We start from the raw sequence: 12302 nt of genomic DNA on the forward strand, positions 1-12302 counted from the left end.
CATGATTTCTGCCCGAGTCCCGTCGGATTGCATCGGCTGTGGGGATGAAGACGACAACTCCCATGATTCCACACTCAGGCATGGCGTCATCAAACTACGCCTTTGTCTCTGTTTATTTTGAATACGCGCCCTCCAGCGGCGAAAATTACATATTGTGCCTTTAACTATAGAGCCTTAATGTAAAGTGTGACTGAACACTAAAGAATCAAAATATTTTCAAACAATATCTAGGGCATGTTGTCGTCCAGATTAAAATGTAAAAAAACTTTTAAAATAGCCTATTAAGTCTAAATATTTAAGTATGTAGCATTGTGATGAACACCATTGCAATACAAAAATCTGAATGGCTATTTATATGTTTCAGAAACAGAAAGTAGCACAGCTGCTTTGTTTAAGGGTTTCCGGGGTAATGGCTGCATTTCTGCTGTTCAGCGCCATCTGCTGTCAGAGAATGAATGTGGCTTTCATCCAGAGCGTTTCTCACGTGTTACGCCATGTGCTTCTCATCTGTGCTTGTTTACATCAGAGTGCATGAAGCAGCATACAGCGGTGTTGTGCATTGTGACCAGTTGATAGGAAAAGTATTCTTAAAATGCATTAAAAAAATGGGAATAATTTGTAATGAATAATTATTCACGGTATTTTGAGGTGCTCACGATAACAATATCGTGCATGTTCATTATCGTGATATATCGCATTACCGAATAATACCGGGACATGTCTATGTGACATGAATATAGCCTACCTGCAGTGCACAGGCAACCTCGTTCACAGGTAGTTCACTGGCTTTTTTTGAAGACAGTACTGGAATCATGGTCTCATTTTCACAGTGGGGTTGACACTCGGCAAGCTGAAAAAAGAAAAGAACAAAAATTAATTTATTTTAAACAGATTACAACAAAACATCAACAGAGGAGGATGTTAGCATCCTGGCTAAAACTGATAACCCATGTGATTTAAAAAGGTTACAAGGTTGGGGGTAATTCAAATCCAAGATTACTAATCTCTCCTCAAAAAAAAAAAAAAAAACGATTGCAAGTCCACTAAAGGAGGTAGAGCTTTTTCATATTTGGCTCCCAAACTCTGGAATAGCCTTCCTGATAACGTTCGGGGTTCAGACACACTCTCTCTGTTTAAATCTAGATTAAAGACACATCTCTTTGGCCAACGATTTGTATCGTGAAAAGCGCTATACAAATAAACTTGAATTGAATTGAATGTACAAAACAATTACAGGCTCAGAGACATTGACCCATTCAATGCTGCACATGAAAACAATAAACAAATCTAGGCAAAGCACATGTACCATTTTGACCAGACCAACCAGTCATAGGACAGAAGTAGCTCCTGTAAAATCATCTGACACTTTCTCAATTTGCACAGACTATCAGCTACAAAAGATGCATTAGAGCAATCCACAGCTGTGCCTCGGTCTGACTGGAGGAAGATCGTCCAGTAATGATGGAGCCCAGCAGATGGATTGGAAAGCATTAGGGAACAGAATGACATTAGATGGTCTCTAGATGGTCATGAACATCAGGTTAAGCTTCACAAAGAGCACTAGATAAACATCCATGCAACATCCTATCCCATTTGCTTTGCTGGATATTGATCTAGCCGGCTAGCAATAAATCCTTCCATGATTTTTCAACATCATCTGTCAATCAAACTCACAAACAAACATATAAAGAAAGAAAAAAAACATACAGGCTTCATTATATAGTACACTACATTTTCAAATTTTCTTAAGAAAATGTGGGAGATACTTGTCTATGCAAAACGTCTCATCACAGGTTGCTGAAGTGTTCTGGGTGGTTACTTGCTGTCTCAAGTCAAAAGACAGATCTCATTCAATGTACAGTTCAAATGTGTGGGGGTCAATTAAATGTTTTTATGAACACCTTTAAATATTCAAATATATACAAATATATGCCATGGTGAGCATAAGACAATTCTTTAAAAATACATGTAAGCATCTTACTGACCCTAAACTTTTGAAAGGTAGTCTATTGGATTTTTAGGAAGTAACAAAGCTCTTCTAGCAAAAGTAATATAGTCATTTTAATAATGGCCAGGAACTACTTTCACTGCCAGTTTGTTTTCTAATTTTAGGAATTTTCGGCCAATGATTTACGTACTGTAACTTGTGACTGTGTGAACAGAAGTTAATGAAATGTAGATATATTCTCAGGTCATTTAGAATTGCCTAAGGTTAAATGCTCAGAGATGTTGTACAAGAATCCTACACTTTAAACAAACTAGGTTACAATGGAAAGAACAAAACATTCCAGATGGCTGTTTAAATTTTTAGGAAACAACATGCAAATATAACCAAACTCCTGTTGTGACTGGATTTCAGGACACGACTGCAAAACAAACCAGAGAGACAATATGCTCAGAGCATATTCTAAACAGTCTCTGAGCATGAACTTTTAAGTTACCCTCAGGAAGGATGTCATTGGCGGGTATCATTCAGGATGACGCCCTTCTTAAAAGACAACAGAGAGAAACAGACAAAGAAAAAAGCTATAGAGAAACAGAAAATCGGGGCTACCTTTTGTAGTCTGTATCATGTTAAGCATCAGATCCAGCATGATTCTTACAGCGCCCCATACATCAGCTTAGCATCTTGAAGTGTTACACCATATTCTTGCTGCACTATCACTCGGCAGGTCCAGCGTAGCGATAAAAGAAAGTATCTTACCGAAGATCTAGTGTGTCTGAGCGGATTCCCATAATTAAGAGTGGCAACAGCTTAAACCTGGATGAGCAAATCCCACGTTCTCACCTCTCTCTGAACAGGCTCTTTAAACTAATGAATGAGTGCTATCTGAGATATCAAGGTCAATTTGCGAAATTGGTATTGTGCCACAGTTAATTTCTGTACTGTACCGATACTGTATAATATGCATCCCTACTCAGAAACAGGATCATAGTCTGCAGTCACTGGCTTGAAAAAAATATATATATATATAATATTTACCTCTTTAACCAGTCACAAAAACTGTATCACTACTGCTGTACACTACCGTTCAAAATTTCAAGTTGGTTAGATGGTTTTAAAAAGACAATTTATACATATATCTGCTTTCTATATATCATTTATTCCTGTGATGGCAAAGCTGGATTTTCAGCATCATTACTCCAGTCTTCAGTGTCACATGATCCTTTAGAAATCAGTCTAATATGCTGATTTGGTGTTTAATAAATTTTTCTTAGTACACCTTAAAGTTTTTGTGAAAACCATAATTTTTTCCAGGATTCATTGTTAATTAGAAAGTTCAAAAGAACCACATTTATTAAAAATATCTTATCTTTGAAATATCAGTTTTTACTGTGGATCAATTTAATGCACCCTTTAAAAAAATACTCACCCGAAATGTTTGAACAGTAGAATATATCTACCCTATGAATAATTGTAGAAATAAGAAAACAATCAGTTTATCAATTCAGAAGTTATGCTGAAGCTCTTAAATATGCTTGTCCAAACACCATTGATTCTTGTATGTCTTGTGACATATCAGGAGGATGTAGGCGAGTTTGCAAATTAGACTTCAGAGCTACAGCAGACAGCATATTAAATTAATGCCCTAAACTTAGTTCCTCACACAAAGCAATTGTATGGTTTCAGACGACTAAAAATACACATGCACAAGCAGTATGGACTAACTTTCTGGTACATTTTGCCACTTTCTTTTATGGAAATCTCTGACATTCGACCGAAGAGCTCATTTTGTGCTCCGCAAATAAAGAAAATAACACTGGGTTGAAAAAACCCTAAACATTTCAGAGATCTAATAATAGCTCAACCTTACATTGTCCTCTAACCAGTGTCAGGAATGTGACGTGAATCTATTATCACTAAGATGTGCTATTTGACTGACAGTTTTTCTCTACAAATACATCATGTTGTTAATAGTAAAACTCTTAATCGGTTACTAACAAGTGTGATATCAAAAGCAAGATAAGCCATTTATCATCTTACTCAGTCAGCAACATGAATCGAAAATAAATAAATAAAATCAAGCTTTAATTGTTTTCATGTCTCCCGGGCCCCTTATCTGGGTCTCAATTACAAACTCTGCCTGGTTCTCCTGCTGACAGAATTGGGCCAAGTGCAGGTTCAAGGCCATGCAGATACAGAACAAACTGCTCTCTGAGAGCTCGCCATTAGATGATCGAGACTGATCTTCTGCAGTCCACTGAGAGGCACAAGGTCATGTTCACTCTAGCAGAGCCTCCACGGAGTTGAAACCGCACTCTCCCCCATCAACCTCTCTTCACCTTTTAAACAGTTCTAGAGTAGGAGCTTATGCATGTGGTATAAAAAGAATTTGTTAAGAAAAACGAAGTACACAAAAAGGAGGAGGAAAAATGCAGTTCACTAAAAACAATGATAAAAACATTCTCAGGCCCTGCCATGCCCTTAACAATCCTCATTCTCCATCTGACAAGTTGAACATTACGCAACGCTCCTAAACAAACCAGAACACAAATACGCACAACAATTATTTGAATGGTCACACCTGGCTTTCATCTTTGTCTATGGAAATGTTTGAACTTTTGATAGTCAAAAGTCAAAATGCCTCCACCTTTCTCCCTTGCGTTCTGTTGAATGGCAGTCCGCATTGTTCCTCAGTACATTTTTAACAATTTTGTACATGTATCTATGAAAGCGAGAGAGACGGACAAAGACTTTGATTCTCTCTTGCCAAGTACAAACTCAACAGATATTGAAATATTTACAATATTTGCAACACTAGCAATAAATAAGACATTTTAACACATTAACCAACACTGTATGCCATATACCATAGACACATTCTGCACTTTATCTTATGTAACAAAAAGTATGAGAGCACAAATGCAGATAGTTTGTTCCTTTGGGGTTTTTTAATGTCATGCCAGCTTCTTTGGCTATTTTCATGACGAAAACCAAACTTCAATTATTAACATCCTAATAATAAAATAAATAAATAAATAAATAAATGTGTTTAACCAAGTTTCAAGAGAATAAAATAAATTCTAGAAGAGTAGAAATATGACAAACCAATAAAATATGTTTGAAAGACAATGAGCTCCGACATGTACATATGTGTAGGTTCGCAGATACTTTAAAACCATTTCTAAACAATCACAAATTTAAGTTAGTCAAATAATTCCTGAGAACCTACTTCATTCAAATTAGTTCTTCTGAACAATTTAAATTAACCAATTCAAAACATTGATTCAACAATTTGCACAATCACTTAAAAACTGTAATGAAATGACTGTTTTCATTTTTGAGTGAGCTATACCTTTAAGCATCGATGTGATATTTTGAGAAAAATGCTACTATCAACACAGCTCTACTAATAATTATAAACAACAGTGCTAATGCCTTAGTAGGCACAACTAATGAGAATAAAACACATATATCCCGAAAAAAGGGGTCTGTTTGGGGTGTTAAGTGACCATATTAAAAGGAATAATACCTTAATTTAATGCTTACAAAGTGAGAGTTGAATTCAGGATAAGAACAAATGAAAGATTATTATTTACAATGGAATACGTCCAGGCTCAGAGATCATACAGTTCAACAAAAACAAAAAGCGGCATTGTCGACTTTGAAAGTCTGTTCTGAGAAGAGTGTTGTTGAAACAAGAACAGAGCTTCCCACAGAGAAAGAAAATCTTTTTTCTCCAAAACCAAGGTAAACAAGGGACCAAACATCCAAGCCCTGGCTGCTCATTGGTGGGAAATCAAAAGATTGATTCCACTTGTGAAAATGCCAAACTAAAACTTTTAGGATTGCATCACAATGTTACACTGAAACACATGCTATCAGTCGTCTTACTCCCTAATTTCACTTTTGCTATGATTCTAAACGTGCTGTCGGATTTCCTTAAAACTCTGCATTTCTAAAAAAGACTGGGTTAGGAATAGGATGTGAAACAAACATCAGGGAAACACTCTGCATCAGTGACCACACACCTCCAGCTACTTCTCAATCTGTCTCCTAAAACTAATGGGAGCTTCAAAGGAAGTTAAATGCACTGCAAAGTTATATATAGATGGAGCAGGGGCTGCTGGGACAGAGCGCGGTTTATAATCTTCCTCCTGGCTGTCCTGACAGTGCTTGCAGGCAGAGGCTCTCTGGAACTGTTAGATAGCATTGAGATGTCAGTCCACAATTGCTGTGAAAAAACGGAGAGAAATAGAGAACAGGGCGGCGAGAAAGAGGGAAATCCAGTGGAATGAAGCGGTTTTCTTCACACACAAAACCTTTTACACACACATGGAAAGAGCAAATATAGCCTACACATCATCCAAGGGGTGAACAGGCAGACACCCACTAAACTCTCCCTCACCTCCGCAATTATACACAAACATATCGTTCTGTAATGATCAGCATGGCACAGCACTATTGGGTATTACTTTGGCATGTAGAGGACAACAGTGACCGCATTAGAAACCTCAGTTAAGGAAGTACTTTTCCTATTCATTGTCTCTATGGAGACTTCAAAAGCAAAACCAACCGGCTATAAAATGATTCACAAAATTACAAACCTGATTTAAAGCAAAAACAAAGCAAGTCACACTTTGACTCAACCTTTAGCATGATTTGTCGCAATTAACCTGCAATATAACTGGTTTGTGACTAAAACTGGGCCAGCAGACATAACTTGTGAGACAACTTCAAGCAAACCACTTTTGTTTAATAAGGCATTTAACCTTTGTGCTCCGCTGAAAAACCAGTCAAAAATCACCTGCCTTTTAAAAAAATATTGTAAATCTCTAGTTATGCTATATTATCACCAAATCTTGGATTCGGCCTTTCTGTCAGCTTGTTTTTTTTTTTCAATTGGAACAGCTTTTTTTTTTCTTTTTGGAACTGATTGATCGTAGGCCTTTCTTTCATTTTTAAATAAACTGATCCCAGCTTTTAAATTACAAAAACATTATTTGTGGATAATTTTGTCAGTATCCACTGAAAAACTTGGGGTGCATAAGCTCAGATCAATGAAACCTGTGATCAGTTCCAAAAAAATACCAATTCTGTGCTAATTGAAAGAAAAGTTGATAAAAAAAGATTAAATCCAATATTTGGTAATAAAATAGCATAACATAAGAAGTGTAAAAGCTATTTTTGTAGGTGTTAATTTCTGAGCAAAGTCAGTGGATTTTATTCCTTTAATAAGAAGTATTGATGCAATTTGAGAACAAAAATCTAAATATGTAATTGCATCAACACAGACCTGAAAAGTAAGTCAACTGAGGCTTACAGAAGCACATCTCAGTCTCAGAGTGGTATGTCTGTTTAGTTTATCTTGTTGTTAAAATTCAAGCTAAAGATAAAAAAAGGGATTTTTACTTCCGGGAACCTATTGTTATTCTCTATTGACCATTATTATAACTAGTGACTCTATTTGACTTTGTCACCTGACACTCCACTGGTTTTTACGTTTCACCACAGACGTATTGGAGTACTTGCCAAGCCAAAGGACAGAAATGTGCTAACAGTCTAACGTGATGTGTTAGATTATACACTTTTTTAACAAGCATGCTTGCAAATTGCGACAGTGCCGGCATGCAGTGACAGAGAGATAAACCTCTCTGACTTCCCGTCATTTTATCTGATCAAGTCAAAATCTTCAAAATCTTGAACTTGTCAACAATTCCCAAATCTGCTATCTAGGTAAGCACCTCACTAGGTTTTAGGACACAGCCCTACATGCATATGCATTCCCTCTTCCAGAGCACGATGAACTGGACTCTGTCACCCCAGTTACTCCAGTTTGTTGTCATTGTCGCACCCGTGCTTGTAAAAACCTCAAGTCAAGCACACCACACAGTGGCAGTGAACTTTAAACACCGCATTAGCCAGAGAACGACAGCAGGTTGGCTGGGGTGCAGTTTACTACTCGTGAGAAGCTTATATGGTTACTCCGAGGCCTATTTCGTGAAAGAACAGTTCCTGCTGTGCTCTGTTTGATTAACCGCAGATAACAGATGTAGCTGTAGATAACAGCTGAAAAAACAAAGAAATGTTTGACAGGATGTGACTATAAAGTGAGCGCGACTGTACATAAGACAAAACAGGACGGTATGCTGATATCTATATTTTCCAACGCTCTACTCCAAGATACATGTGTTATATACGACCAAAATTAACCGATTCAAACCATACACACTACAGCGGCTGCATGTATCACTTATTTTCACTCTCAACTCAAGTTTCAAGCTTCCACAGCCGCAAATGGGTTTGAGGAATACCTACTGAATTAATCAACAACACTAATACATGTCACGCGCCACACGGTTAACTGGTTATTTTGGTGAGGACACTAATAGTACCGTACATGACGGCTGACCTTAAAGCTTCTCCCTTCGCTTTTCTCGCCGGTGTACGTTGTTTTCCGTTGCAGCCGTTCATTTGAATGACAGTCGCTCGCCGAGCGCGGGCGGCGACAATAAACGCTCGCTTTCTGCTAATGTTGAAATCACACCAGCGGGTCTCTAATTATGTTTTAGCTGTTTCATGGCACACATTCACACCGAACGCAGTGTGGAACAACGTCTAAACAAACGGGGCTTTTTCTGAGCCTCGCAGTGGGGATTTCTGAGCGCTATAAAGCCGGCAATGGGTCTCGGAATAAGGAAAATCGGCTTTTGTTGAAACTTACCAGCGGGTCCTTTTTCTTTTGCATCTTCCGTGAGCTTTCGTCAGGTCTGTCTGACGGCCGCTGATGGCGTCATCGCGCAGGGCACGCAAAAGGGGGCGGGGCGACGGAAACAGATTTGGGAACTGTCAATAAACTTAACACACGTTGATAACAAGTCAAATACTTTACTGAAAGACAAGTCGCTGATGCAATATAATTGATGCATCGTTTTTAGAAATCATTCATAATGATATACGGAGTAATTATTTGCTCTAGGTGTAAATAGCAACCGCCAAATTTAACAAAGTATCCCAGCTTCTGTCTCGAAACTTTGAATATAATACAGTTGTCTTTAGGTAATGCTGACACGTCGTTTTAGGGATCAGAAAAATACAGACTAAATAAGACAAATACAATAAAAAAAATATGTTACCTCATCACCCATATCGTTCTGGCAAAAAAAGTATAATTATCCAGGAAAAGCGACACACAATACACAATAAGATCCGCAGCGCCGCCTAGCGGAGCCACAGCTCTTTCTCGTTACCAATGACAACTGTTCAAACAAATATCCCAGAACAGAAAACAAACACAAAAATCCGATATACTGTAGGTATTTCATGAATATTTAAAAAACAAGACCGCAAATAGGCTAAAACATTTATTTTCTGAACATCGTGTATTTGGGTATTAGGAAGGGTTATATCCTTGTGTTTTTTTTAATTGCGTGTTGCTACCTTTCTGCATTCTAGATGACATGATCTTAATTAGTAACACATAAACTTCTGCTATTGGAAACATGAGCTCACCGCTGTCCATCCTGAGGAAGAACAAACGAGCTCCTCTGCCAGACATACAGAGTGAAGGGCAAGTTCCGACGAAATGCAGCAGTCAATATTAAATACCGAAAAATAGCTTACTAAAGCATAAGCACGTGCAACTTTTTTGAAAAGATGTGACACTGACACTTGAAAACATTAAATTATTTTCTATAAACTATGCTAGAAATTACACTCATATTTGTTCCTTTTTCAGAATACCATATCCAGTACCACAACTTAATTCATAATTAATATTGTCTTCTATTTTTTAAGTGTATTGTGGTCCAGATGCTGATATAGTAATAATATATCTATAAAAATGTTAATACAAATACAATCATATATAGGATAGAATATAACAACCATCTAGAAAGTGATGTAATGTTAAATGAAAATAATGAAACATACTGTATATTACCAATGAATTTAAAACATCCCACCCTCTGCATAAAATCACAGAAATCTGCATATTATCAAGAAAAGATGTTTACCAGCTTATACACATTCATGTTATATTCCATCCTGTTCTTGAAATTATTAATTATAACTTGATTATTTACACAAAGTTCAAAGTATCTGAGCTTGACCAGAGCAAATCTGTGAAAGTCTGCTGTAGCTTTTTAACATAGTTCACCCAAAAATGAAAATTCTGTCATCATTTACTAACGCTGTTAGTAAAGTTGTTCCAAACCTGCATGGATTCTGTTGAACATAAAAGAAGATATTTTGAAGAATGTGTGTAACCAAGCAGCTGTTGGTCCCCATAGACTTTCAGAGTATGGAGAAAAAAAAATACTATGAAGTTAATGGGGACCAGAAACTGTTTGGTTGTTAACATTCTTCGAAATATTTACTTTGGTGTTCAGCAGAAGAAATTCATAGGTTTGAAACAACTTGAGGCAGTCTGAATACATTACCTAAAATGTCAGAATGACAATAATTTGTAATCAGTAAGAGACCACAATTTATAAGTAATCTACCCTGTCCTGTTATCAAGGAACATTTGGTATTTGTAGTTACAAAGACACTACCCTGTATTTTCTTATTTTGTTCCTGCATCACTGTGCTCATAATGTTTCTGTGCTGCGAACTTTAGCCAGTGTGTGTGTGTGTGTGTGTGTGTGTGTGTGTGTGTGTGTCGCCTTCAGCCAATAACAATGCACGTCACAGGTGAGGGCGGGACTTTACCTGTTTGTCATTACCTGTCATCTGTAACTCGACACTGTAGTTAAGTTTTTATGATGACACGTACTGTTTACTAATGAGCTTCTATTTATGTTTATGTTAATTCAATTCATGCATGATAAACACAATATTTGAAAAATATTAGCAAAATACCTCAATGTCATCACTCATCTTCCTGCCGGTAGTCTCTTGAGTTGGTTGGGCTGTGTGTGTTCTGGCAAACTGATGAAATGTCAGGCAGGGCGGTATGCTTTTGACTGCGTTCCGCCCGCAAGGAGGGACAAGTGTCAATGTTGCTTACAAAAAGTGACTGAAAATTTCAGCAGTGTACTTTTAAATGTCAATGCAATCATTGCTTTTTTTTTTTTCAAAGTTATAGAATTCAAAGAGACTGCATTACAAGAACGATCTAGACCATCTTTGAAATAATCAGATGTCTTATCTGTTTTTGTGATCTAGAGAAAGAAAGCCTTACAAAGAAAGGTCAGACAATGGTAAGACTTACAGACATTTTACAGTTTTCCCATCTGTCCTAGCAAGCGAATAAGATGTCAAGATAAATGTCAACAATCAGAAGAGTTTGAACTGCTTTTCTAATCCCATGCATTACATATTATATAAATGGCAGGTTTCCAACCATGCCAAGTGATTAATTAGAATATAGAAAACACACAGAGAAAACAATACACCAATGGATGTTATAAATCACTTAAATGTGTCAGTTTTGATGTTTCAGACTATGAAGCTCAATTATTCAGAGAGATCTTTCCACAAAAGCAGCCAGTGCCACACATCACGGACAATCTTTCCACTGTAAGATCCAAGGTTGTGCTAAAGAAGAAGGCAAAAGAAGGTGCCTTATTGACCAACTACTATAGCTGTTTTTATCAAAAGTTTAAATATGATGTCTCACAAATCTTCTCTATAAACATGTCACAGCTCCGCCGAGTGATTTTGAACTTATGTCAAGTATGATGCAGAAGATTGTTCAGCTTGAGAGAAAGGTGAAAACTCATGCTATGGATATTGAGCATAAGGTATTCTTGCGGTCTCATTGTACTGTATTCAGACTTATGTGCCCTCTAGATATCTATGACTGCCTGGGGCAACAAATTAATGCTGTTGTTAAAAATAGCTTTTTCCATCTAAGGTCAATATCTAAGCTGAAGTCCATCCTCTCTTTTGAAGATATGGAGAAGGTTGTTCATGCTTTTGTGTCATCTCGTTTGGACTATTGTAATGTGTTGTATCTGGGTTTGAATCAGCTCTCTCTCTCTCGTTTGCAGCTTGTCCAGAACTCAGCTGCCAGACTTTTAACAAGTACAAAGGGGAGAGAGCATATTACTCCTGTGTTAATCAAACTGCATTGGTTACCTGTACGATACAGAATTCATTTCAAAGCGTTGCTGTATGTTTATAAGGCTGTGCATGGTCTATCACCTGACTATGTTACTGATTTAATTAGTGTCTGTCAATCCAGCAGATCTCTGAGCTCAAATGATTAACTACTCCTAATGGTTCCGCGATCTCGTCTAAAATGTAGAGGGGATCGTGCTTTCTCTGTGGCAGCTCCTACACTCTTAAAAATAAAGGTGCTTCAAAAGGTTCTTCAAGCGATGCCATAGAAGAACCATTTTTGGTTCCACAAAGA

The 12302-nt window shown here is 37.3% G+C and overlaps 2 protein-coding genes across 4 annotated transcripts in view; one reads left to right on the top strand and one right to left on the bottom strand.

The window, feature by feature from the left end:
* atp2c1 (ATPase secretory pathway Ca2+ transporting 1) overlaps positions 1-8745 on the bottom strand; it is a 41561-nt gene extending 32816 nt beyond the window's left edge. Inside the window, exons 1-2 of one of the 3 annotated variants that reach the window (XM_016458291.1) lie at positions 8667-8745; positions 746-850 (exon numbers count right to left, since the gene is read on the bottom strand). In XM_016458291.1, coding sequence (XP_016313777.1) covers positions 746-850; positions 8667-8690 — 129 coding nt within the window. In that variant the 5' untranslated portion in view covers positions 8691-8745. Of the gene's footprint in view, positions 1-745; positions 851-2554; positions 2688-8354; positions 8617-8666 lie in introns of those variants that run through there. The other 2 variants (XM_016458293.1, XM_016458292.1) reach the window with 2 other exon arrangements.
* A 699-nt stretch (positions 8746-9444) lies between these two features.
* Positions 9445-12302, top strand: part of LOC107666825 (UBX domain-containing protein 11) — a 10845-nt gene continuing 7987 nt past the window's right edge. The window contains 4 exon segments of the mRNA XM_074186925.1: positions 9445-9512; positions 11111-11145; positions 11388-11504; positions 11591-11688. Of these exon segments, the coding sequence (XP_074043026.1) occupies positions 9445-9512; positions 11111-11145; positions 11388-11504; positions 11591-11688 (318 nt within the window).

Source organism: Sinocyclocheilus anshuiensis, unplaced genomic scaffold (assembly GCF_001515605.1).
Source record: "Sinocyclocheilus anshuiensis isolate Anshui unplaced genomic scaffold, SAMN03320099.WGS_v1.1 scaffold267, whole genome shotgun sequence".
In the NCBI taxonomy this organism is placed as follows: Eukaryota; Metazoa; Chordata; class Actinopteri; order Cypriniformes; family Cyprinidae; genus Sinocyclocheilus; species Sinocyclocheilus anshuiensis.